The sequence below is a fragment of the Lepus europaeus genome, chromosome 19 (genome assembly GCF_033115175.1).
Source record: "Lepus europaeus isolate LE1 chromosome 19, mLepTim1.pri, whole genome shotgun sequence".
In the NCBI taxonomy this organism is placed as follows: Eukaryota; Metazoa; Chordata; class Mammalia; order Lagomorpha; family Leporidae; genus Lepus; species Lepus europaeus.
The window spans coordinates 7,719,534-7,744,346 of NC_084845.1; the positions used below are offsets into that span (position 1 = coordinate 7,719,534).

A 24,813-nucleotide genomic window follows, 5' to 3' on the forward strand; every position below is an offset into this window, starting at 1 on the left:
GTCCCCCCTTCCTCGCAGACTCCCCTCCTCCTCTGTCTCACATTCGACCCGCCCACGGCTGCCTTTCTTCAACCTATTCAATAGCTGAGGTCTTGTTCTCCCCTAGGCCTCTTTGTAATGAATATGCATATGAATATGCATAATGATATGTATATGAATATGCTAATGAATTAGTTCAGCTCGCTGTCACTCAGCAAATAACCACACCCAAGAATGCAGTGATAAAGCAGCCGATTGGAGAGGTTGGGTTTGCCTGAGCAGTATTCCCCTGCCTCCTTAGAGAAGGCTTCCTGTGCACTGGATGTGACTCTGTGTGATCCGGCTGCCCTGCAGCAGGGACAGGCGGGTGTCCATCAGCTTCCCTGTGGAGTTTTCTTAGACACACACGCTCTCAGGCCCTTGCTTGACGAGAAACCCTGAGCCCAGGCCTGGGCGATCTGTGATTTAACACATGTGATGGCGCCTTTCATGCACTACGGGAGTCCGTTCACAAGACACCGTTTCTGGGTGGGTCTGCGGAGGTAAGCAGGGACTCGGTCACCTCAATGTGACAACATCATTCCCTCCACCCAGGGCCTGGGGAGAACGCACCATGGAGGAGGAAGGAGACTCTCAGCTCCCCTGGTTTGTTTCCTGCCCTCTGTCGGAGCCAGGACATCTCATCTCATCGTCTCCAGCTCCCCACCTGGGACTCGCATCCTCAGCGTCGCTGGTTCTCAGGCCCTCGGTCTCACAATCACAGCACTGGCTCTGCTCAGTCTCCAGAGTGCAGGTGGCAGACTGTGGGCTTCAGTCCCTCCCCCTCGCCCCTCCAGAACTGTAACCAACACAAGATCTCTGGGTAACCGACAGCAGGGGGCTCAGGCCTGGGCATGAGATGGACAATACACTGCTGGCTCCAACCCCTCACCCCTCCCTCCAAGTCCTCTGCATGGACCCTGGGCACAGAGCTCCTCGACTCGCGCAGCCTTGGCCAGAGGGATTTAACAGAGCGACGCCATCAGACGCACGGTGTGGGTTTTGTCCCCCGCACCTCTGCTGTCACCACAGTACACCCTGTCCAGCCTGCCAAGAGCCGAGAGACATGGAGAGCAAGGCTGGGTCAGCCACCTCTGCCCAGCCAAGGCTATTTTAGTCCAGCCAACAGCTAGCTGCCTCCCCCAATACGTGAGCAGGCTCAGCCAGGAGCAGCGGCTTTGTAAACTTTCACACAGATGCCAGGGAGCGTCATAGGCTGAGACTCGGCGTCTGCAGGGCGCAAGTGGCGTCTGAGCACCTGTGTTACCGACAGGCTCCCGGGGAATGTTGATGATGCTGGGTTCTACATTGAAAAGCAAGGGTCTGACCCACCTCTTGGGTAGCCCAAGTCACACAAACAAGAAATGGCTAATAGTTACCGTCCTCTGAAGCATTGTAGCTGTTGACACAGCATTCATGTAGCTGATAGGGGGCTGGCATTGTGGCACAGCGAGTTCAGTCACCACCTGCGATACCAGCATCCCATAGGAGCGTGGGTTCGAGACCTGGCTGATCTGCTTCTGATCCAGCTCCCTGCTAATGCACCTGAGAAAGCAGTGGAAGATGGCCCAAGTGCTTGGATCCATGAAAAAGCTCCAGGCTCCTGGCTTCAGCCTGGCCCAGCCCCAAACCATCACAGCCATTTGGGGGAGTGAAGCCGTGGATGGAATATCTCTGTCTCTGTCTCTCCCTATCACTCTGCCTTTCAAATAAATAATTTTTAAAAAAAAAAAAACTATATCGGGCCGGCACTGTGGCACAGTGGGTTAAAGCCCCAGCCTGAAGTGCTGGCATCCCAAATGGGCGCCGGTTCTAGTCCCAGCTGCTCCACTTCTGATCCAGCTCTCTGCTATGGCCTGGGAAAGCAGTAGAAGATGGCCCAAGTCCTTGGGCCCCTGCACCCACCTGGGAGACCAGGAAGAAGCTCCTGGATCCTGGCTTCGGATCGGCACAGCTCTGGCCGTTGTGGCCATCTGGGGAGTGAACCAGCAGATGGAAGACCTCTCTCTGTCTCTACCTCTCTCTGTAACTCTTTCAAATGAAATAAAATAAATCTTTAAAAAATAAAAAGTATATCAAAAAGAACTGTTAGGTAAAAATGCCGATTTGGGGTGGGGGTGGGGGACATAACTGACAGCCTTAGTAGATGCAGTTGATTTCTTTTTTAGAGATTTGACACTCGGGTGTGGGTGGAAAGGCATTTGGGGTGAAGATATGAGCTTACATAGATCCAAGCTTCCAGCAGCTGTCACCCTCAACCAAAGGAAAGAGACTTCTTGGGGCCGGCGCTGAGGCACAGCAGGTTAACATCCTGGCCTGAAGCACTCACATCCCATATGGGCGCCGGTTCTAGTCCCAGCTGCTCCACTTCTGATCCAGCTCTCTGCTATGGCCTGGGATAGCAGTAGAAGATGTCCCAAGTCCTTGGGCCCCTGCACCCACGTGGGAGACCAGGAAAAAACTCCTGGCTTCAGATCGGCACAGCTCCGGCCATTGCAGCCATCTGGGGAGTGAACCAGCGGGTGGAAGATCTCTCTCTCTCTCTCCCCCTCTCTCCCTCTCTCTCTCTCCCCCTCTCTCCCTCTCTCTCTCTCTCCCTCTCTCCCTCTCTCCCTCTCTCTGCCTCTCCTCTCTCTGTGTAACTCTGACTCTCAAGTTTAAAAAAAAAATAGGCTTCTTTCGCAGGAACACATCACACAATGAGAAGGGAGGGCAGCATTGTTCTGCGCCCCCGATGGAGCTGCAGCTGAAGACGTTGGCTTCTTTTGGGTCACTGATTTCTCTTGCATCTCAAGTCCCTTCGCTGCTGCTCTGTGTATGCACCCCAGCCCCTCAGCGAGGTGGCCGGAACGTCGGGCTGGAGGCAGAGTGTCCTTCTCACTCACGGTCACATTCAAGTTTGAAAAGTTGCTTCAACCTGGGCGGCGACACCTGCAGTAGACCCAAGTCCTCTGCGTCTGTTGTGACATCAGAAACTCCACCTCCGGCAAGCGTTCCGTGCGGCACTTGGGTCCCTGCTACCCACGGGGGAGACCCAGACAGAGCTCCGAGCTCCTGGCTTCAGCCTGGCCCAGCCCTGGCTTTGTGGGCGTTTAGGGAGTGAATCAGCAGATGGAAGAAATCTTTCCCTCTCTCTCTTTCAAATAAATGAAAATTAAATTCTTAAAAACTGTGCTCAACCATGACAGCGTCTCCGATTTGAGAAGCTCATGGTACAGCCGACCTCAGCGACTCCCTTCAGAGAGGCCACATTCTCTTCATCTCTGAGCTCCGTCGTCCTGGGCCTGGGCTGTGCTCTCACACTGAACCAAGGGGGTGCCTGGGCCTGGCATCCCCTTCTGTGCCTCCCTGGCCTCCCACCCCAACAGAGCAGACTCACCGGCTGGGACAGGGCCCCACGCCCACCCGTAGGCCAAGCACCAGCAAGGATGATGGGCAGGAGGGCACAATCCACCGCACAAGGAAGTCGCCCTGTGACACACGGGTCCAGGCAGGGGAGGCGGAGTCACTGTGGCAAATCAAGGCCGCCTGGAGCGCCCTCCCATACCCAACCCCGCCAGAAGCCAAGGCTTGAACACCCACACCAAAATAACACTGTTTTATTCCAACCTGGAATTCGGCAGCCCAAGGCCAAGTCTCCAGCCCAGCTCACCACACGGCAGTGCCCGCTCCTACTCCTCCGGGCACGACCAACCTGCCTGCCAAAGGGGCCAGGTCTCCGGGTCTGGGGAGAAGCCCCCAGCCCCCGCCCTCCTTTCTTCTCGCATCCCCCAGCCCCTGCCTGCTCTCTCCTGCATCCCTGTCTCCACCCCCTCTTCTTGCACAATCTGCTCTCCCTGGCTTTCTCCCCCCTCCCCGGCCCCCAGCCCTCCCCGGACCGAGCAGGCCACTCCCGCCAGACTCCCTCCATATCCTGCTGTCCCCCCCTGCCCCACCCCCGGCTCTGTGCCTTCCTCGCCTCTGTGCACCTCTGACTCCACATTTCCTCTGCCGAGGGAAGCCCCCAACCCACCCTGGCCAGCAGCACCTTATCCGAGACCTAATAAACACTGTCGGTTTCCCCTCAGACCACAGTGAGGTCCCTGGGTGACCCCAGGGGGGTGGCCAGAGGGGCGTGGCCTCAGCCCCTTTTTTTTTTTTTTCCTTTTATCTTTGGGATCAAAGAATGCCTCGCCCCCCCCTCGCAGTGGATGGCGGCGGGCAGGGGCTCCGGGGCTCTGCCTAGCAGTCCCTGAGCAAGTCCACGTGGAACAAGGCTGCCCCGGTGAGGAGGCGCGCGGCGAAGACGTGTCTGCAAGGCAGGTGACGGGCCGCGTGGATGGAGCAGCTGCAGCGAGTCAGGGCCCCGTCCAGGAAGAAGTCTGAGTTGCCGTCCTTTAGGGCAAAGCCAGCTCCTGTCCAGTGGAAATCCCTGGTCCCGTGCTGCCTGGCAAAAGCCAGCTCCTCGGCCACCAGGTCTGCCAGCTCCGGCCCGCAGGCGGCTCGGAATTTGGCCAGGGGCTCCCAGTCCACTTCTTCCTCTTCTGCTCTGGAGCGGCAGCAAAGCCTCTTGGGATCCCGGGGGGCTTCTCCTTCGCCCCCTTCCTGCTGGCTCTCCGCAGCAGCCCCGTCCGGATCGACTTCCAACAGGGTCCCCGGCTCCGCGGCGCCGCGCGTGGCTCCAAGCCCTGGCCCCAGACCCCGCCCTCCGGCGTCCCCCCACTCCAGCCCTTGCCTTGCCCTGCTCTGGGCGCCCACGCACCGGGGCACCCCGCCTCCGTCCTCCGCTGCTGCGACCCTCGCGTCCCCCAGCCGGACCAGAACGACGTCCTCCAGGCCCTGCCTCCTCTTCACCGCCCACCTCGCCCCTCTCTCCTCTGCAGCCTCCGGCGCTCGTCCCCCGTCATCGCCGCCAGGGGGCGCCCTTTGGTCTCCGTTCTCAGGGAGCGATCCCAGCGGCTTCTCCAGATGCGCCCCCCTCCAGCCCAGGTCCTCCAGCCCCTTGTGGTTCTCCACTGCCCCCTGGGGCCCCTTCCAGCCTCTGGTTTTCAGTCCGCCTTCCCACTGGCCGCCCCTCCAGTCTCTGACCTCTGGCCCTTTCAAGCGCTCTCTGTCCAGTTGGGACCCTCTCCACACGCTCCCCTCCAGCCCCCTCCCCTTCTGGCTCCCCAGCTGCCCACCTCTCCAATCCCTGACCCGCAGGCCCCGCCCCTCCTCACGTTCCAGCTGGACCCCGCCCCAGCCCCTGGTCTCCAGCCCCCTTGGCCACTCCTGCAATTGGGGCCCCCTCCAAATGCTCCCTTCCGTCGTTGTCGTCGTCGCCCCTGTCCGGTCACCGGTCTCCGGGACCCTTCCCCTCTCCTTCTCCACCTGGGGCCCCCTCCCCGGCTCGGCCCCGAGCCACGCGCCCCCGCTGTCGGGGCCCTCGGGCGCCGCCTCCCCGGCCGCGTCCGCCCACTGCATGGCCACCAGGTCTCGGAGACACTGCGCCACGCCGCGCGACGGGCTCAGGCGGCGCAGCAGCCGCCGGCGGTGGCCACGCACCAGGGCGCACGCATCCAGGTCGCGGGCCGCCTCGAAGGCGCGGAAGCGCACCCACATGTCGCGCCGAGGCGCCCAGTTGCGCTCGAAGTACTGGACGAAGGCGTCGGGGCCGTGGGCGCGCAGCTCGGCCAGCGCCTCGGCGTAGGCGGCGGGCGAGGCGGCGCCGGCCAGGCGGCACAGGCGCGGCCACAGCCCCGGGTCCTCGCGGCCCGCGCCGCCCAGCTCCTGCGCCTTGCTGAAGAGCGTCTCGAGGCCCTGCGCGCGGCAGATCTGCACACGCGCGCCCGGCAGCAGCTGGCGCACGGCCCGCAGCTGCGCCGCCACCTCGGGCCCGGCCGTGAGGCAACGCACGCGGCCCTTGACGTCGGGCGCGCTCTGCAGCAGCGACACCAGCACGAAGCGCAGCAGGCTCGGCGTGCCCGGGCGCGCCACGCAGCAGGCGGCCTGGCGCGCGCGCCCCGCGCCGTCCACGCACAGCACGGCCAGCAGGTCCAGCGCGCCCTGCAGGCCCGGCAGCCGGTCCACCAGCAGCATGCGCGGGAAGCGCCGCAGCAGCGCCCGGGTACGCGACGTCAGGAAGAACACGGTCTCCACCATGGCCTGGTCCTCCACGAACACCAGCTTCACCTGCGGGCAGGGGCGGGGGCGGGGGCAGAGGTCAAGGGTCTCCTGGCCCGCTTCTAACCGCGCGCCCCTCCCGCCGTGCCCCGCTCTCCCGGTCTCTCCCCGTCTCTGTGTGTTCTCCCGAGGGGATCCCACCCATCCGATCAACCTCCCGGCCTCTAGGTGCCTCGTCCATAGCCCACCGCGGCCCTGAACTCGCAAAAACCCGGCCTCGCTCCCCGCCCCGCAACTCAGGCCCCAGTCCAGGCGCTCCACACCGCGCACGCGCGATCCGTTCCCCAGGCTCTCCCCTGCTTCCCCCATGCCCCTGACCGCCGCCATCCTGGCTCCAGCCACCACCACCACCTATCCTGATGACCCTCGCAGCCGCCTCACCGCTGGGCTCCCAGTGGTGCCCACGCGGCAGCCCAAGGGGCATTTTCAACTTGCACCTCCCTGGGCTTGGAACTCTCCCTGAACCTGCATTGCAGCCCAAACTGTGAGCCCCCAACACAGCCTTGGGCACCCAGACCCTCGGCCCTCATCTCCAGTCTCTGCAGCCACCTCGGCCTCGGCCACTTTGGCCGCCTGGTGTTTGCAAAAGAAGTCACTGGGCAGGGAGGGGAGATGGGCAGCTGCCCGCCAGGGGCCTCCTGTATTGGCCGTTGGAGCCCTTTGGAGAGTGAACCAGCAGGTGGATGAGCAATCGCTCTCTCTCTCTCTCTGCCTCCGTGTATAACTTGTTCAACATCCCCCAGCCAGTAAAAGGCACGGCCAGAATGTATACAAAGCTTTTAGCACATACCGGGGTACTTCAAAAAGCCCATGGCAATGGGAATTAGAAAATAAGTACATTTGGGTGCATTTTTTTTTTTTTTAGATCCATGCAGTTTTTCATGATACACATTGCCATGAGCTTTCTGAAAACTACTTGCAGGCATGGATTTCAAAGATAAAGTTTTTAAGTTGCATTTTCCCATGAACCTTCCGAAGCACTCGTGGTTCAAAAAAAATGGAGTTGAGGTACTGGGGTGACTTTATCATCGCGAAGAAGACTGGTCTGATGGAAAAACGAGCAGATAGCCACAGGCAGCACCCATGAATCCTAAGCCAGCGACTCGGGGAACACTGGGATCCAACAGCAGAGCCCCAGCAAGGGACTGGCTGCACCTGATGGAGAGCGTGGGGCTAACCCAGAGCCTAGTGGGGGGAGCTGTTTGGGGAGCAGCTGCATCTCTGAACCCCACGTTGCCCCTCCCCCTCCTGGGAGTGAGGGTTTGCTCTGCAGACAGGGACAAGCAGAAAAGGTCGCTGGCCGTGGGGACATCAGGCCCGTGCAAGGCGCAGGGCATGGGGCTGGAGTGCATCCCACTGACCAGGCCACTCCCCAGCCCTCCTGCCCCGCGTGCTCCCAGAAGCCAGCGGCCTGGCGTCTAGCCAGGCACCCGAATGCACCTGCCCCAGGGAGGGCTGTGCTGTCCCAGCCAAAAGGCGCCGGCCAACAACTCCACGACCTCACCCGGGAGGGGGCCTGGGGGCGGCAGGGGACCAGGGTGCTCTTCACCCTGCTGCCTTCCGGCCCCGGAGCCTGTGCCTGGTATGTAAAACAGTCAGCGGTTCAGTGCTTCCTTATCCAGGAGTAGCCTCTCACGGGTTTCTAGGACTTGTTTCACTCTGGGTGTTCACACTCATACGTGGCCTTGGTTCGCTCTGGATTCCACAACAGCCTCCCAAGCGGGAGTTTAAAGGTGAACCACTCTCCTGTCCGGGATGCAAGGTGCGCCCCCGCGAAGGGGCGGGGCTTAGTCACTCAACCCTGGCCGGTGGGCAACAGTCAGTGAAGACCGGCCAGGAGTGCGGTCCCTGTGTGTGTACCCATTTCACAGTCTGGCAAACTGACCTGGCTGGGGTGGTCAACCTTCTGGAAGTTAGACTGGGGGGAGAGGGGGGTGGGAGAGGAGGGGAGGCTTCATTTTCAAACTGGGAAATGCTGCAGGAAGTAGTGGTGAACACGGATGACCCTGGACCCAAACTGTGCGTCCAAGTTCAGCTCTGGCACGACTTAGCTGTGTGACCCTGAGCCAGTTCCTTGGCCTGTGTTCCAGCTTCCTGGTTTGCAAAAGGGGTGGAGAATGGTGGATCTTTCCTTGGAGGGCCCTAGTGAGACTGGCATGAATGACAGGACTGCAGCACTTAGGGTAATGCCTGGTGCACAGCGGGTGCCTGATCAAAGTCCGATGAGGGGGCCGGCGCTGTGGCACAGTAGGTTAAGCCTCTCCCTGCGCTGCTGGTAGCTCATATGGTCACCAGCTCGAGTCACAGCTGCTCCACCTCCAATCAAGCTTCCTGCTAATGCGCCTGGGAAAGCAGTAGAAGATGGCCCAAAAGCTTGGGCCCCTGCACCTGCGTGGGAGACCTGGAAGAAGCTCCTGGCTCCTGGCTTCAGATTGGCCCAGCTCTGGCCATTGCAGCCATCTGGGGAGCGAACCAGCAGGTGGAAGATTCTCCCCTCCCCCCCCCCCCCCGTAGCTGTGCCTCTCATATGAGTAAAATAAATCTTAAACAAACCAAAAACGTCAGGTGAAAGTTCAAACAGAAACACCGAGGGCTGGGCTGGGCTGGGCAGCTTGAACCGGGAGGGGGCCTGAATCAGGAAAGCAGGTCCACACCTCAGCTGTACCCTGGGCAGGGGCCAGTCCCACCCAGGAGACAAAGGCACAGACCGGTGGGGAAGCCAGTCCCACCTTGTCTCCCCCCCCCCACCTCCCACCCCTCCCCACCTCTCTCTCTCTCTCAATTCTGCCCAGACATTGAATCACAGCAGCAGGAAGTGGCATTCCCACTGCTCCCCAACCCTCAAGCTGGCTCCGGCGACTGGGCCTTTGCACCTGCTGTCCCAAATGCCTGCGATGACAGCCTGGGGGTCCCTCCCCTCCCCTCCCCTCCACACCACGCCCCCGGAGTCACCATCACTTCCCTCAAGAGGCCTTCCTCGCCCACTGACATTAAAGCAGCCCCCTGGCCAGGATCCCCCTCCAAGCCCACCCTCGCCTCCTCACTCTCCGTCCAGGTGGTGAGTCCCCGGGTGTTCTCACTAGGGAGCATTCGCCTGACTGCATACCTTGCATTTTGTACATTTCCCACGTGTGCAGGCCAGCTTTTTAAAAGAATGTTGAAATCTCACTTTCCCTCACCTGGGCCTCTCTTCCTCTTAGCTCCCAGCCCTATCACCCTCAAGAGTCTGTGGACCGCAGCTGCCAGTGGCCATTAAAATCTCAATTAATTACGATACAATAAGCTCAGTCCCTGGGTCGCTAGGCCACGCTGCAAGTGCTCGCTGGCCACGGGTGGCTGGGGGCTGCCACAGCGGGCAGCTCAGGGGCCCGGAACATTTCCATTGCAGTGCAAAGTGCTGGCTGTGCAGCGATGCGTGCTGGGGGCCACACGTGTCCCGCCCCTTGCAGCCTCCCCTGTGCCTCGGTGCGGGCGTAATGAATGCATGAAGTGGGTGGAGGGGTGGATGAGCGAATGGATGGCCCAGGGTCCTGCTCCCCCCACTCCCAGAGACCCTACCTTGGCCTCGGGGTCGGTGCGGAAGAGCCCCTCAAGCACGCGCAGGGCGTCCAGGACGCCGTGGTCCGGGCCCTTGCAATGCGAGAGCAGGCGGCGCACGTCGGCCGGGGCCACGAACTGCTTGGAGATCTTGTTGGTGAAGCGCACGGGCAGGCAGGCGTTGGCCAGCAGGTGCCCCGGGCGGAAGTGGTAGGCGAAGTCGAGCGGGCAGGCCGGGTGCGAGTGGGTCAGCTGGCACTCGGACACCACCAGGCGGTCCCGCAGCGGGCTCAGCTTCACGGTGATGAAGGCCGGGCAGCTGGGCTGGGGGGCCCTGCGGGAGGAACGACCACCGCCCCCGTCACTCCACTCTGCCCATCTCCTCGTCCTCGCTCTGGTTTGGTTGAGCAAGGGTTGCTGTGAGCGTGGAGCAGAGCAGAGGGCCCCCAGTCTCCCCAGGTATGAAGTGGGAAGGGGTCACCACCGCGCCTTTCTCCCAGGGCTGCCGGGAGGAGGAAGAGAACTGACAGTACCTGGGTACTTGTAGAAGTTGGTGGGGAATGGCATTACAAGGTAAATCTATTCTGGTTGCAAAAAAAAAAAAAATGAAATTCATGCCTAATTCATAATCCACATTTTCCATGAACCCATTGATGATCTTTTTTTTTTCTTGCACCAAGACAACCTTATCTTTTAATCACATTTTCTATCGATCTGTTGGAGTACCCTGGTACGGAATGCACTTCATAAACGGTGCCTGCAACCTGGTGGCCGCCACAGGTGTGGTATAGCTCTGCCCCTGCCGCCCAGCCCTCCCGACATGGAGTGGAGGTCTGCTTAGAGTTAGCAGGAAATCTTTCAGGAATCAGCCATTTCAGAGAGTGCTGTGGTCTGCTGGAAGATGTGTGTGTGTGTGCGTGCGTGCATGCGTGTGTGCACGTGTGTCTTTGCCTCTCCTTATCACTCTGCCTTTCAAATAAAGTGAAAATCTTCAAAACAAACAAAAGGTCGCATATGCAAAAAGGTGCTCAAACTGGGTCCTCACCAAGCAAATAACCAACCGAAGTCCTAGGAAAACGCAGGGCACACCCCCAGGGGCCCAAAAAAGCAGGCTGGGAGGCAGCCTCACGCATGGCCGACGGACCACGGAACAGCACGGCCCCACGGAGACTGCCCGGCAAGCCCACTCAGCACAAATGCCTGCACACAGGCACCCGACACCTGACACTGTGTTCTAGAACATTCACGGCAGCACTCGTCACGTTAGCTGAACACCTGCGGCGCACACATCCAAGCAGAACGAGCAGTAGTGAGCAGTAGGGATGAGGGAGCCGGGACCGTCTCCAACACGGGGTGCATTGCAGACCTGCTGTGTGAGAGGAGCCCCACCCCCAACCAGGAGAGACCCCTGTGTGTATCTACAGGGTTCCACCAAGGGCAGAGTTAGCCTCTGCCATACAGGTGTCCACCCTCTGTGGGGACATGAGGGGGCTTCTTGGGACTGGACGGGGTTCATTTCTGGTTCTGGATGCTGGCTACGTGTGCATTCCTCTTTGGGGAAATCTATCAGGAGGCACGAACAGGGCGGTAGCACTTCTTGGGGGGGAGTTCCGCTTTTTCTTCTTCTTTTTTTTTTTTTTTTTTTATTTGACAGGTAGAGTTATAGACAGAGAGAGAGGTCTTCCTTCTGTTGGTTCACTCTCCAAATGGCCGCCACGGCCAGAACTACGCCGATCCGAAGCCAGGTGCTTCTTCCTGGTCTGCCACACAGGTGCAGGGGCCCAAGCACTTGGGCCATCCTCCACTGCCTTCTCAGGCCACAGCAGAGAGCTGGGCTGAAAGAAGAGCAACTGGGACTAGAACCCGGTGCCCATACGGGATGCCGGCGCCGCAGGCAGAGGATTAACCAAGTGGCCACAGCACCGCCGCCCACCCCACCCCCCACCCCGCCCCGCTTTTTCAAAGTGCACGCAGAAAGCCTGTGTTTTCTAGCAGTGTGGCAGGGAGCCTGCCATCCCTCCCCCCGGCCCCTACCCGGGGATGTTCACATCTCGTGCCAGGGCTGTGCACGCATCGCCGCAGGCAGCAAACGGGACGCTCCAAGTGGAACTGAATTAAGGGCCTTGAGACAGGGAGAGTCTGTGTTATCCAGGTGGACTCCATGTCATCAGGGGGTCCCTCTAAGGGGAAGAGAGAGGCAAGCTGGAGGGACATGACAAGGGGCTGCCCAACGGAGGGAGGGCCGTGGGAATTCAGCCCACCCAAATCCTGTTCTGGGGTGCTGGAGCTTCTTTACCAACTCCAGCCCCCGACCCCAGCTTCCTGCTAGTGCAAAGCCTGGGAGGCGGCAGACCCAGGTAGCTGGGCCCCAGCTTGCATCAAGTTCCCGGCTCCTGGTTCAGGCCCAGCCCCAACTGTTCCAGGTGTGTAGGCAGCGAATCTGCAGACAGCAGCACTCTCTGTCTCTGTGCCTCTCCAACAAAGAATAAAAAGCAAACAGAGGAGGCCAGCGCTGTGGTGCAGCAGGTTGAAGCCCTGGCCTGCAGCACCAGCATCCCTATGGGCACCGGTTTGAAGCCCAGCTGCTCCACTTCCAATCCAGCTCTCCTGGAGAAGCAGAAGAAGATGGCCCAAGTCCTTGGGCCCCTGCACCCATGTGGGAGACCCAGAAGAAGCTCCTGGCTCCTGATTGGCTCAGTTCCAGCCATTGTGGACATTTGGGGAGTAAACCAACGGATAGCAGATCTCTCTCTGGCTCTACCTCTCTCTGTAAGTGTCTTTCAAATAAATAAAATAAATTTTTAAAAAATGAAGGACAAGACCTCGCACCAAAGACCATGGGAAGTGGTGCGGACTTTCCTAGCCCTTAGCACTGCATGGTCATAGAAGGCACTTTGCACAAACTGAAGACCCGACACGCGGCCACCACGTCACACACAGCCACCTGCTGCCTGCCTGGCCACACTGCACGCTGTGAAGCCTTTTCAGTTCCTGTCCTCACACTCTGCCAACCCCCGGGGCGCTCCCCCAACTCTGCCGGGGCTCTCTGAGCCTCCTCTGCAGATGACAACACCCTTGGCCCAGGAAGCCACGTAGCTCAGGGCACGGAATCAGCGCGGGGAGCTACAACCAGGGGAGAAAATCCGCCCGCGCGTGGTCCTGGCACAGAACATTCAAAACGTGCACCTGCTCCCTGCAAGGGGGCGGGCGCTCCTCTGAGGGGGAGCCTCAGCCTACAGGAGGCTGGTGTGCACAGAGCAACGAAGCTGTCACTCATCTCGTGCAAGGGGCCAGGGAGGAAATAAACATGCAGCCAGCCCAGGCCCTGGGGGTCGGCCGATGCTGGGTCGGAAATACTTGAGGGAAACCCCCGTGCCTGTTGGGACACCAGCTGCGCGACTCGGGTTATGTAAAAACCACCCTGTGTCACACACAGCGCTTGAGCGGCCCCCAGAGTTGATTTCCGTGGGGGTCCAAGAACCAACTGTAGGAGTGACTGAACCCCACTTGGTAATCTAGGCGCCCCCAGCACACCTCCCCCTGGGACACAGCACCCCCAGTGCACACACACCACCCACAGTCCTGCCCGTTCTGCCTCCGGAACCTTTCCCAAACATCCACTTCTTCCATTTCCAATGCCACCAACCTGAATTCTCTCCCCTTCCCTGTCCCTTCTTCTCACCTGGTCAACTCCTACTCATCAGGCCTCAAAGCCAGCACCACCTCCTCCAGGAAGCCTTCCCTGACCACCCCCAGGCTAGCACAGATTCCATCACAGATTGGATGGATGCCTGTTTGTAATGCATGCTCCCCACTGAAACCCCAGCATCTAAGACAGACAGACACACACACACACACGCACACACCCCTTGTGCACAGGTGTTCAGAACAAATCTCTTAGATGAATGGTTAAATAGGCTGGTGCCTGGAACCAAGAAATCTTCAGAGAGCAAACACATGTCACTCTCATTTTCATAATCCAAGATCCAAAGATGGGAAGTAGACAGGGCCAGTGTTGTGGGTTAAGCCGCCGTATACAAGGCCAGCATCCCTTAGGGGCACCAGTTTAAGTCCAGCTGCTCCACTTCCAATCCAGCTCTCTGCTATGGCCTAGGAAAGCAGTGGAGGATGGCTCAAGTCCTTGGGCCCCTGCACCCGCATGGGAGATCCAGATGCAGTTCCAGGCTCCTGGCTTCAGCCTGGCCTAGCCCCAGCTGTTGTGGCCATTCGGGGACTGGACCAGCGGATGGAAGACCTCTGTGTCTCTCCTCTCTGTAACTGCCTTTCAAATAAATAAATAAATCTCAAACACAGGAAGTAGAGTGGACGAGAAGGGGAGGAGCCAGGCTCAGGGCGGACACTGGTCCACGGATTAAGCCACTGCTCCCAACAGCAGCAGCCCGTTTAGGTCCTGGCTGCTCCGCTTCTGGTCCAGCTCCCTGCTCATGCATCCCGGGAGGTGGCAGACGGCAGCTCGAGTGCTTGGGCCTCTGCCGATCCCTATGGGGACCCAGATGGAGTTCTGGATGCTCACTTTGGACGGGCCCAGCCCTGGCTGTTGTAGGCATTGGGGGAGTGAACCAGCAGAGGGAAGAGCTCCCTCTCTCTGTTGCTCTGCCTTTCAGTTAGATATAATACAGCAAATACAGAACCATTTTTTCAAAAAGGCATGGGCGTGGGGTGGGCCTTCGGCCTCGTGGTAGACGCTGGTTAGGATGCCAGCATCCCACACCGGAGTGCCGGGGTCTCGCTGGCTGCGCTGGCTCCTGCCTCTTGTTTCCTGCTAATGCAGACCCTGGGCGGCAGCAGGGTCAGCTCCAGTAGCTGGGTTCTGCCTCGCACCTGAGACCTGGACTGGGCGCTGGGCTCCTGGCTTCCCCCTTGGCTGCTGCAGGCTTTTGGGGAGTGAACCAGTGGAGGGGAGCTGCGTCTGCTCTCAAATCCATTTTTTTTGACCACCCTATGCCCCAGCCTTCTCACCTGGAGATGGGGGTTTAACAACGGCAGTGGCCTCCCCAAGAGGACTGAGGACTTCGTAAGGGGGGCAGCCAACAGGCCAGCGCACGGCGGACACTTGAGGACACCCGAGCTGCCGTCTCCAAAGACACTTCCGCTGCTTTTTACATTTCCTCCACTTTGGGTCGCCTTGTACCACCCCCTCTTCCCCAGCCCAGCTCCTCCCAACCCGGTGGGCTGTCAGGATCCTCCGGGTGCTTGGCAAAGACTAAGCGGCACAGCAGTGGAGCCGGAGCCGGCGCTGCCACCTGCCATCTCCCCTCAACCTGGCCCCTTTGCCGTCTGCCTTCTTGGAATCCCCCTGTTGCATTCTGAGCTCTGGGTTCCAACCAGCGCCGAAGGGCATGCACACGGCAGGCGCTCGGTGAGTATCCATTATGTCCACTTGGGTTCCGTCAGCACAGGGAGAGCCCAGCGCTGCAGTTCTGGGTGGCGGCTGCTGATCACAGCTCCGATCTCTGCCTCTGAATTAGGGAACTGACCAGCGAGACCAGTAACCCCGCCACGAGCGAGCGTTCTAACAAGGACGGCGAGAACAGCTCCCAAGGAACCCATTCGGGGCTGGTGGCTCTCGGAACAGCACGAGGGGACTTATAATGAAAAGCCTATTTTGGTGCAAAACCAAATCTTGAATGCAGTCATCACATCATACTTTTCCCATAGGAAAAACCTTGTTTTGCACCAACGTAAACTGAACTTTCAATTTTTTCCATGAACTTCTTCACGTACCTTCGGATCGGCTCACTTAACCCTCGCAGAACCTACAAGATAGAGACTCACACAACCCCCCTTTACCAAGAAACTGAGGTCCAGGAAGCTGAAGTCCCTTGGCCATGTGCAGGAGCCGTCCAGTCCGGGCTGCTGCACCTGCCCAGGCTCAGTGCCACTCTTAGGTTTGATTTCAGGGTCTCCTCACAACAGCACGGAGGCAGGTACTGCCACAAACCCATTTCACAGACAGGAAAACTGAAGCCTGCACCTACCAAGTCCACTGCCCAAAGACACCCACCCAGGGCATGGCGGAGCCTACAGGCATGGCCCGTGCCCTTGTCCACGGGTCTCAAACCCACACACCTATAGGGCCAGGCCGCAGGATGAGGGAGTGACAATGTGAAGTCAGGGCAGAGCGGGTCCCACGGCAGGGGGACAGGTGGCCCACGTGTCCCTTACCACCTCCTATGTGCCAAGGGGAGCTGAAACCCACGGTTGCAGGGGCGACCACCCTGGCTTAAAACCAATGAGAGTGTCCCTGGCCAGGCGGCTGTGGTCCGGAACTCAGGCCCCTCTCCCGCCCAAGCGTCTCCAGGTTTCTAGAATATTCTAGGACTTCCTTCTGTCTCCCTGTTTTCCTAAGGGTCCTTCCGGAAGCCTGTCACTCAGAGCCACAGGGCACCCACACACACACACACTGCGTCCCTAATTTCTAGAATGTTCTGTGACTCTCCCATCTGTCTCCTTCCATAAGGGTCTTTCTGGAATCTCAGATCCACTAGGTCACTGCAGCCCCCCGAGGTCCCACCACCACATCCCCGTTTCTAGAATGTTCTGTGACTCTTCCATCTGCCTCCCTAAGGGTCTTTCTGGAAGCCCCTGTTATGGAGACACCCCCCCCCGTGACCCCGCCCCCCAGCCCACCCGGGCGGCGCGCGCTCACGCACAAGGCGGGCTGGCCGGGCGCGCGCATGTCCTTGCACACCAGCCGCACGTAGCTGTACTTGAGCACGTCGATGAGCCGGTAGAGCGGCGGCGCGCTGGCCCAGGGGCTGCGCGCCACGTGCGTGGAGCTCTTGACAGAGAACACCACCAGCCGCTGCTGGCACCACGCGTCGAAGAAGCGGCTGAACTCGGCCCAGGAGAAGAAGGCCCGCTCCAGCAGCTCCTGCTCCTCCTGCCCCGCCGCCGCCACCGCGCGGGGAGGGGGCTCCGGCAGCGGCTCCATCCTGGGGCCCTGGGGGAGGGGGCGGGAAGAGGCGCTGGGTGTCAGGCCCGGCCCCACCTGCTCGGTCCCCATCCCCCAGTACGGTTGGGGGTCCCCCTTCCCAAGCAGAGCCTTAACCCGTTATGTCCCGGCGTCCCCCGTGTTAGGACCCCTGGAAAAACCCAAGTGGAACAACGAATAAAGCCCTCAGGGTAACCTGGACGCTGTGTCGCTGAGGTATTCTGACTGGAAACTTGGGACTCGGTGGGTTCACGAACGAGGACATCGCCCTAGATGTGTGTGGTCTTCTAGCCAGGGCCCCCGCCCCCTGCACGACCGGAACGCCCCCCTAGGCCCGCTGTCACCTCCCCATGGGCCCCCAGCCCCAGGCTTATCCATGCACCTGCCGCAGCACCTCCCCAGCTGTGGTCTCCCAGGTGCGGCTGCCACCCCCCCCCCCACTTCCCCACGGGCAACTCCTGCGGCTCCCGCTGCCCCAGGGCGCTCCCATCTCCAGGTGCGCTCCCCGCGGCCGGCCACGGAGCCTCTGCCTACAGGTGCGCGCCCCACTCGTGGCCCGTCCAACTCAGAAGTGTCACCGCGGTCCATCGCTGCGCCACCTCCTCCCGAGACGCGGCCCCCAGCTCCAGCGGCCGCCGCCGCCACCATCCCCCTCAACGTGCCTCTTCTTTCTAGACATGGCCCTCGGTCCTCGCGTGGGCTTCTTCACCCCCAGCCGCTCCCCCCACGCCCTCCCACTCGCTGCAGCTCCGGCCCGCCGGCTCCCGCCTCCCCAAGCCCGCTCAGCCCCGCTCGCCGCGGCCCCTCCCAGCTCCGCCGCCCCACCCAGCTGCGCCTCTCCGCTCCCCCAGATGTGCACCCTTCCCGCCCCCCCCCCACTCACCTACCCACCCCGGAGCGGCGTCCACTTCCCACAATGCCCCGCGCTGAAGCCCGGCCCGGCCCTTGCTCCCGGGATGCTCCGCGCTGCCTCTCGCCTCTCTTCCCGCCGTGCCTCGCGCGGCGGCTTCCCCCCAACCTTCTTCTTACTCCGCCAGTCACCCCCCTGGGACGCTCTGCTACACCATCGCTCATCTAGGGCGAGGCGAGGCGCGGGGCCGCTTCCCGACATGCTCTGCGGGAGGGCTCACCCCACTTCACCCCTTCTCAGGGCGTCTCCTGTTCGGAAGACTACAACTCCCAGCGTCCTCCGGGCGGCGGCGGGCCACGCCCCTCGGCTGGGCTCCGCCCCCGCCCCCGCCCGCCGACGTCTCTGCGCGCGAATTCCGTGGCGCGAATTCGGGGCGCCGGGGCTGCGCTGAGCCGGGCCGACTGTGGTGCCGGGGATTTCGGCGCGCGGGGCCGGCGCCAGGCAAGTGGGGAGGCCCGCGCGGGGGGCAGAGTTCGCTGGGGGCGGCGAGCGTGCCGAACGCGGGGTGGGGGCCATGGCTCCGTCAGGTCGGGACGTCTGCCGGGGAGCGGCCGCTGGGGACGCTTGAGGTGACCGAGAGCGAGGGCGAGGGGCCGCCGGCCGCGGGGGCGAGGAAAGCCAGGCCGGGGCCCGGCAGTCGGTGGCTGCCGGCCGTGGGCGCGACCGCGGCGTCGGCGGCCTGGAGGGGCGGGGCCGGAGGCGGCTGGGGGCGGGGCCGGGCAGCGTGGGGTGGGCGGGGCCTGCGGTGCTTGGACACCGCCCAGGGGGCGGAGCTAATGCGGCGCGCCGGCTGTCAGGGGTGGGCCGGGCTGGACGCAGGTGGGGACCGGGAGGGAGGTCAGTGGTCGAGTCCAGGGAAGGACCTAGCGGAGGGCGCGGAGCCCGTGCGGCCAGACCCTGGGGAGGGGGCTAGAGGGGGCGGGGCAGGGAGGCGGGGTCTTGACTTCCCCTGGGGAGGAGACGCTGGGAGGGTCGAAGGGGCGGGCTGTGCAGAGGGGAAGAGGGGCCTTGGGAGAGGGCCCTGGCATCTGATACCGGGGGAGAGCACGCAGCGGGGTTCGAGGGGTGGGTGCGAGGTCCAGGCTGGGTGAGGCCTCCCTGATTGCATTTTGTGCCGGGGGTCCCCTGGGCATTCCCGGCCTGCAGCACTGGTTCTCGGGCGGCGGGCTTAGACCTCAATCCAAGCTGCTTCTGCGAGCTGGGGCCTCTCCCTGGTGTGCTTCTTGGCCCGCCTGGTAGCCCTGATCCTGCCAGCTTCCTTCTGGTCCTTGGAAGGAAGAACTGCCTGTTTAGGGAAAGAGAACAGAGCATCAGATGTTGTTCCGGGAGCAGACGGGCAGCGTGTGCACTGAGGGAAAGGCGGGCTCAGCCGTCCCTACCTGTCACCCACAGACCCCGGAGGCTCCACCACCACAGCCTGCGGGCTTGGAAAATCCTGCTTATCCACCCGGAATTGCCATGGACGGCTGTTTCTGCTACCCTGATTTGGGGTCACAAGCGTGTATTGGCCAATGCGTTCAGTACTAAGTACTGCTTTAGGCTCTGTGGCCACGTCCCTGAATGAACTAGGCAAAATCTGCACCTTCCAGGAACCCACGCTTTAGCGCTGCCTTGAGCAGGGTAGCCACTGGCCGCGTGAGCTATTTAAATGGAAACTAACTAGAGGCAGACAAGGACAGGGACTCAGTCCTGAGTCTCACAGGCACATTTCACTTTTTAACGGGAGGCCTTTGATGCATCTATTTTTATTTTTTGATTTTTTTTAAAAGATTTATTTGTCATTTGAAAGGCAAACTTAGAAAAGCGGAAGCAGAGAAAAGAGAGGTGGGGGCCTACCATCTGCTGGTTCACTCCCCAGATGGCCAGCTGAGCTGGTCCAAAGCCAGGAGCTTCCTCCAGGTCTCCCATGCAGGTGCAGGGGCCCAAGGACTTGGGCCATCTTCCACTATTTTTCCAGGCCATAGCATAGAGCTGGATCGGAAGTGGAGCAGCTGGAACCAGCGCCCATATGGGATGCTGGCCCTGCAGGTGGCGGCTTTACCTGCTACGCCACAGCTCCAGCCCCGCGTTTCACTTTTTTTGTGACTCAGGGTTCAGTTTTGAATTTTTAAGTTTTTTAAATTTTCTTTTACTTGAAGGGCAGACAGGTGTCTTCTGTCTGCTACTTTACTGCCCAGATGCCCACACAGGCCGAAGCCAGTTGCCTGGAACTCCATCCAAGTCTCCCACGTGCCTGGCAGGGACACAAGTACCCTAAGCCATCAGCTGCCGCCTCCCAGGGGAGAGTGTGCTTTGGCAGCAGGCTGAGCCAGAGTGGAGCGCGGCACTCAGGTGTGATGGTGGGGGCCGCCCCCCCCCCCAGCCCCAGCCAGGGAGTCGGGAGGGGCTGCTTGTCGGTTAGTATTTGGAGGCAGAGCCGATGCCACTTGGTCCTACGTGAGTTTGGGGTTGAGAGAAGGCAGCGAGTCAGTGGGAATCGGGGTTTGGGTTTTTCTTTTTTAATAGGATATACAGTAAAATACAGCCTTTGGTGTGAGTGTTGAGTGGGAAACAGTCACGTAAGCACCACAGTGAAGACTCCGTCCATTCCCCCGACAGACGCCCTGCGCTGTCTTCCAGCAGCCTTCCCCCCGCAGCCACTGCAGCGTGTGCTGTGCAGTGGGTCTTGGTCACTGCTGCTTTTACGTAAGCAAACCTGCCCGCTTCCCAGAGCTAGGTGAGCTGTGCTCACACGCGCCCCCGCGTGTCCTCCCCGGGAAGCGCAGTCCGGCTGGCGGCACCGGCTGAGGCTGGGGGCAGAGCTGCAGCACACCTTGGCTCACAGGATCTTGTGTGGACGCAGGGCTTCACTGGGGGTGGGGGGAGCAGGGTTCGGGGCCGTGGGGTGGGTGAGAGACCACCAGAGTGTTCCCAAGGCCCGTGCCGGTGCTGCGCTCCTCAGCAAAGCGAGAGTCCATACGGCCTCACCATCTGAGCCCGGCACACTCTGAGAGTGCTTTTAGAGGTCGAGTGTTTGGTGTTTGGTTATCCGTTTGCAAAAGCAGAGGGAGCCGAGGATAAACGCACGCGTGGGTGCTGTCATGGCGCACGCGTGGGTGCTGTCATGGCGCATCCGTGGTTGCTGTCATGGCGCACGCGTGGGTGCTGTCATGGTGCATCCGTGGATGCTGTCATTGCGCGCGCATGGATGTTGTCATTGCACGTGCGTGGGTGCTGTCATGGCGCACGTGTGGGTGCTGTCATGGCGCATGTGTGGGTGCTGTCATGGCGCACGCGTGGGTGCTGTCATGGCGCATCCGTGGGTGCTGTCATTGCGCGCGCATGGATGTTGTCATTGCACATGCGTGGGTGCTGTCATTGCGCGCGCATGGATGTTGTCATTGCACATGTGTGGGTGCTGTCATGGCGCATGCGTGGGTGCTGTCATTGCCCTCTGACAAGACGACGCTCACTGAGCACTGCTCTGCCCCCGTGCTGTTTCATGCTGCAGCGTTGCTTACTTCATGTTTCTAGAACTTTCCGTACGAGTGCCCTTCGTTCTGCTTCCTTTTATCTGGGCTTGCAGAAGTCGTAAAGGAGAGCGAGCCAGTCTTCCCCGGTCTCACTAGCGGGGCATCGTGGCTCGTAAAACGGGAGTTTTTCTCGAAGGGGAAACTCGTGTTTCTGATGTCATTGTTCTGCTTTTTCTCTCCCTGAGAAATTTACCCAACCTGTGTTCTCAGCAAGTGTGTGGCTGTGTTTCAGGAACGCCTAACAGGACGAGAAGAGCAGGGACGGGAGCGAAGCGAGCTGCTGAGACGCCACCATGCAGCGCAGCATCATGTGAGGACCCCGCCGTCCCCTCCGCACGCGCGCGTACACGCACACACGTGCACGCACATGCACACGCTCTCTCTCTCTCTCTCCAAGTCCTCTGCTGCTTTCTCTAAGCCCAGGCCACTTCTCGGAAGCAGTCGAGTTCAGCCTCAGGTTGGGAGCCGTCCCAGGACTTGAGTTGCATGGAGGCCGGGTCGCGTGGTAGCGGAAGAAGCTTCCAGCTGCGGGGACGGTGGTTCTCGGGGGTGGCGCCGCTCCCTCCCCTGGGAACGTTGCCGGGGTCGGACGGCCTCTTTGGTTGTCAGGACCTTGGCGCCTGGAGGACAGGGGACAGGCTTCCCGCACAGGACAGCCACGGCCTCGCCGGGAACATCAGAGTCCCAGCAGAGAAGCCCAAGCAGGCTGCCTTCCAGAAACGTAAAAGGGAATGTCTTGGCTGTGTGGTCAGAACTTTCTGGAATCAGTGGCCTCAGGCGCAGCTGAGTCCAGTTGCCGAAGCTTCGTCGCTGAGATCTGTCTCTGTCTTGTTAGCACTATCGGGCGAACTCTCCCTAGGATGTGTGGTCCCGGTGGGAAAAGCTGTGTTTGTCCTGCTGTCCCGGCAATATCTAGAGTCGTGTTCCGTTGGCCAACGTGGTGCACCTGCCTGCCCAGAGCAGCCCCTGTAGGTTAGCGTGTGGTCTCTGAGTGCCCTGGCCCGGACGGTCAGATCATGCGTGCCGAGAGGACTGGCAGTCAGCTGGGCGGCAGTGGCGGCCACAGGCGCTGGGCTGCACTTTCCTCTTGCAGTGAGACATCTTGGGGTAGGTGGTGCTAAGCTGTGAGAACCTTCCCTCTTCCTGCTCCCACGCCTTGTTTCATTTACTTTGGAGTGGTTTTAGGCGCGAGGGAAAGTCACATGGGTAGCTCAGCGTTTCCGTTGGTGGCGTCGTAGGTCACTCTGCTCTGGTCGGCACAGCTGTCAGCAGCCAGACTCCACGTGGTCATTCAGGTCACACCTGTGTCTGTTACTGTGCTTTCTGGGTGCTGTGCTGCACTTGGGCGTCCCGGCCCCGCACGTCTTCAGGGCAACCCAGGAGCGCCAGCTCTGTGGCCTGGGTCACTGCCGAGCCCCCAGGAGCACCAGCTCTGCAGCCTGGGTCACTGCTGAGCCCCCAGGAGCACCAGCTCTGCAGCCTGGGTCACTGCTGAGCCTCCAGGACCAGGGCTGGCTCTGCGGCCTGGGTCACTGCCGAGCCCCCAGGAGCACCAGCTCTGCGGCCTGGGTCACTGCCGAGCCCCCAGGAGCACCAGCTCTGCAGCCTGGGTCACTGCTGAGCCCCCAGGAGCACCAGCTCTGTGGCCTGGGTCACTGCTGAGCCCCCAGGAGCACCAGCTCTGCAGCCTGGGTCACTGCCTCTGGCACCATGTGGCTGTGCTTCCTCCCTGTTTCTTTGTTCGTTTCTTGTGTATTTCAAAGGGTAGTGCAGATTTTTCTCCCATCTACTTAGTCACTCCCCAGATGCCCGTAATGGCTGGGCTGGGCCAGGCTGAAGCCAGGAGGCTGGCGCCCCATCCAGGGCCCAGGGACTCTGGCTGTCACCCTGGACCTGATCCCAGGCCCCACAGTGTGGGTGTGGGGTATGGGTGTGCCCCAGTGCCCACCCCTGTGTTGTTGAATGAGGATTGAGGTGTGTTGTGTTCCTCAGGTGACCTGGGACAAAAAATAAGCACAGCGTGGCCTCCTCCACGTGAGCCTCAGCTCCGCCGTCGGTCCTGGGGGTGTCCGCCCTGTTTAGAGCTGGGGCAGGAGATGGTGGAAGCTTTAGGGGTGTCGAGCCGGGGCAGAGGGCGCTGGGGAGGGTGAGCTGGGGCTGGAGGCTGGGGGGGGTGAGCTGGGGCAGGAGGTGCTGGGGGGTGAGCTGGGGCAGGAGATGGTGGAAGCTGGAGGGGTGTCGAGCTGGGGCAGGGGGCGCTGGCAGCTGTGGGGTGCGGGTGCTGTATCTTTCCTTTGCTCTCCCTGTCCTGCAGGTCATTTTTCTACCCCACGAAAGAGGGGAAGACGAAGAAGCCTGAGAAGGAGACGTCCCACAGCGGCAGAGAGGCAGAGCCGCCCCCCAAGTACGCAGGGGCCCGGGGGGCCTTCGGCAGGCCTCAGGCCCGGGAGGAAGCTGTAGTCCAGGGGCTGGAGGCCTCAGGCAGGTCCGCCCCGTGCCCAGCGGGATGCAGGGCCTCGGCGCTGGCCTCTGGCCCGGCCTCCTCCTAGGCCAGACTTCCTCCCGGAGGCAGAGAGGCTGGCCGCTGGCTTGGCCTCGCCTCAGTCAGATGACCGGCCCTGGAGCAGCCCGCTGGCCAGAGCATGGCCTGAGCAGCTCACGTTACTCAGTCAGTCCCTGGGCAGGGGACTGCCTCCCGAGTGGGCGGGGTGGGTGGATGACCAAGAGAATACATCACGAAGACGCCCAGAGAGCACCCGCTGACTGCTGGGAGGAAAGGAAGGGGGGAGGTGGGGGACACACATGTGTCTGGGCCGGTGCCTGTCCTGATGCCCACGGTCCCCGCCTCCCAGGGTGGCGCTGAAGGAGCGCAATGGCGTGGTGGCCGGGAGTGACTCTCCAGTGAAGAGGCCCGGCAAGAAGGTGGCCCGCGTCCTGAGCAGCGAAGGGGAGGAGGAGGACGAAGCCCTCAGCCCGCCCAGGGCCCAGGTCCGTCCCCATCAGCCTGTGCAGAAACAGCTGCGGGGGGCTGCTGGCGGTAGTATGCTGGGGTCTCTGCTGGGACAGCACACGGACCAGGTGCCGGGAAGGCCTGCGGACCCAGCCGCTGCGCCCCGAGACCCAGAGCTGGCCGCCAGAGCAGGAGGGCTCAGCCCACTGTACCCCGAGACCCAGAGTCTGCCGCCTGAACAGGAGGGGGCTCAGCCCACTGTACCCCAAGACCCAGAGTCGGCCGCCAGAGCAGGAGGGCTCAGCCCACTGTACCCCAAGACCCAGAGTCGGCCGCCCGAACAGGAGGGGGCTCAGCCCACTATACCCCAAGACCCAGAGTCAGCCGCCTGAACAGGAGGGGGCTCAGCCCACTGTACCCCGAGACCCAGAGTCGGCCACCCGAACAGGAGGGCTCAGCCCACTGTACCCCAAGACCCAGAGTCGGCCGCCAGAGCAGGAGGGCTCAGCCCACTGTACCCCAAGACCCAGAGTCGGCCGCCCGAACAGGAGGGGGCTCAGCCCACTATACCCCAAGACCCAGAGTCAGCCGCCTGAACAGGAGGGGGCTCAGCCCACTGTACCCCAAGACCCAGAGTCGGCCGCCCGAGCAGGAGGGGGCTCAGCCCACTGTACCCCAAGACCCAGAGTCGGCCGCCCGAGCAGGAGGGCTCAGCCCACTGTACCCCAAGACCCAGAGTCGGCCGCCAGAGCAGGAGGGCTCAGCCCACTGTACCCCAAGACCCAGAGTC

At 61.3% G+C, this 24,813-nt stretch overlaps 2 protein-coding genes across 3 annotated transcripts in view; one reads left to right on the forward strand and one right to left on the reverse strand.

Annotated features, from left to right (window-relative positions):
* Positions 1 to 3,969: 3,969 nt before the first annotated feature.
* On the reverse strand, positions 3,970 to 16,685 carry ZSWIM9 (zinc finger SWIM-type containing 9). The gene is made up of 5 exons (XM_062177337.1): positions 16,371 to 16,685; positions 15,883 to 15,885; positions 9,718 to 10,030; positions 5,347 to 6,168; positions 3,970 to 5,265 (listed from the first exon to the last, which is right to left on the reverse strand). Exons 1-5 carry the CDS (start codon positions 16,649 to 16,651, stop codon positions 4,240 to 4,242), a joined length of 2,445 nt encoding a protein of 814 aa, XP_062033321.1. The 5' UTR covers positions 16,652 to 16,685; the 3' UTR covers positions 3,970 to 4,239.
* A 1,207-nt stretch (positions 16,686 to 17,892) lies between these two features.
* LIG1 (DNA ligase 1) overlaps positions 17,893 to 24,813 on the forward strand; it is a 32,291-nt gene continuing 25,370 nt past the window's right edge. For both annotated transcript variants that reach the window (XM_062176497.1, XM_062176498.1), the window contains exons 1-4: positions 17,893 to 18,002; positions 21,306 to 21,383; positions 23,388 to 23,477; positions 23,926 to 24,061. In XM_062176497.1, coding sequence (XP_062032481.1) covers positions 21,367 to 21,383; positions 23,388 to 23,477; positions 23,926 to 24,061 — 243 coding nt within the window. In that variant the 5' untranslated portion in view covers positions 17,893 to 18,002; positions 21,306 to 21,366. The remainder of the gene's footprint in view (positions 18,003 to 21,305; positions 21,384 to 23,387; positions 23,478 to 23,925; positions 24,062 to 24,813) is intronic.

What these genes read in the sequence shown, in the direction of transcription:
- ZSWIM9 (XM_062177337.1), bottom strand. Translation starts at nt 16,651, where the DNA reads ATGGAGCCGCTGCCGGAGCCCCCTCCCCGCGCGGTGGCGGCGGCGGGG. An exon ending in GCACCGACCCCGAGGCCAAG is followed by an intron (nt 6,169 to 9,717) that starts GTAGGGTCTCTG and finishes CCCTGCCCGCAG; the next exon opens with GTGAAGCTGGTGTTCGTGGA. An exon ending in TGGAGAAGGAGAGGGGAAGG is followed by an intron (nt 5,266 to 5,346) that starts GTCCCGGAGACC and finishes CAATTGCAGGAG; the next exon opens with TGGCCAAGGGGGCTGGAGAC.